The following is a 1,213-nucleotide window of genomic DNA, read 5'->3' on the forward strand; positions in this document are numbered from 1 at the left end:
TAGTGTGACTATATATTAATTTTATATTTATTAAAAATTTATAAAAGAATGTCCTCCAGTAGCCTGGGCTTCAGTCTTCGGGTTGAGGTTGGGTTTCCCAGGTTGTAGGTCACTGCTCCTTCAACAGTCGGCAACTGGGAGTGGAACATCAGGAACCGTTTTTTGATATAATCCTCTATTGACTCCATTTGTAATTCGCGAATATTGCTGTTTATATAAATATACGGATATATTTAGTTTCCTTGTCCTCACCTAATAATACCAAATCATCTGCAGACCCTAGCACCGGTATTTTACCACCTGAAGTTAAACCCTTTTCGGTATTCATCACACTTTTAATGACGTATTCCAGTACTAGATTAAATAAGATAGGTGATAAAGAATCACCTTGTGTTAAACCCGACCGGACCTGGAATTTCTCAGAATAATGATTACCGATTCGTAACTTATTGAACGTTTCGGTCACCTAGTACAATAGGTCTCTTAATGTTGGTTTTTTTTTTTTTTTTTTTAACAATATATTAGATTTCAAAGAAAATTTATTTATTTATTTTTAATTTTTTCAGATTATCGAACATGTGGACATTCATTGTGCTATGGTACTACTGATTAATTTTATTGGAACGCCAACATCTGCAAAGAGCATGCCACTAGTGAAAAGGAAAAGAAACGAATTTCTATATGAAATCAACCGATTAATTTATATTGCAATAAATACTAATTGAGGCATTCTTAAAATATGGTAATTTAAAATATGAAAATTTTTCAAAATGCAAAATACAATATTCTACCTTCAACAAGGAGTCACAATAATTTAAACTTTCCTATCAAGAATGAAAATAACCAAAATGTTCTTTCAAAAATCTTTGAGATTAGCCCTAAATAATCTGGTGATGCCAAAGAAATCAATGTGAAATAAATCTCAGATACCTTATTTTTCTACCGAGTTTCTCAATTGTATCTTGAAGATTTAAAATAAATATCTCCATTGTAAAACTAAAATCTTTTAAGTTCAATCCAATACATTTTCATTTATTTTATAGAAAATAGAAATAGTTTTTTCAAAGTATAAAGAATCATAATGAGGTGTAGATAGTTGACCGTAGATTGATGATTGGAGAAGTTTGTCGGGGGGTGCGGTCAGCAAAGAACAACATAAATAAACAAAACCATATTTATTTATTTTATGCCGACGTTTCGACCTGAGTTTCAG

General features: G+C 31.1%; 1 protein-coding gene across 2 annotated transcripts in view; it reads left to right on the plus strand.

The window, feature by feature from the left end:
• Positions 1-975, plus strand: part of LOC106679360 (trypsin-1) — a 68,626-nt gene extending 67,651 nt beyond the window's left edge. For both annotated transcript variants that reach the window (XM_067051497.1, XM_067051496.1), the window contains exon 7: positions 567-975. In XM_067051497.1, coding sequence (XP_066907598.1) covers positions 567-613 — 47 coding nt within the window. In that variant the 3' untranslated portion in view covers positions 614-975. The remainder of the gene's footprint in view (positions 1-566) is intronic.
• Positions 976-1,213: the final 238 nt, after the last annotated feature.

The sequence above is a fragment of the Halyomorpha halys genome, unplaced genomic scaffold (assembly GCF_000696795.3).
Source record: "Halyomorpha halys isolate HHAL.00 unplaced genomic scaffold, Hhal_1.1 Scaffold197.1, whole genome shotgun sequence".
NCBI classification, from domain to species: domain Eukaryota; kingdom Metazoa; phylum Arthropoda; class Insecta; order Hemiptera; family Pentatomidae; genus Halyomorpha; species Halyomorpha halys.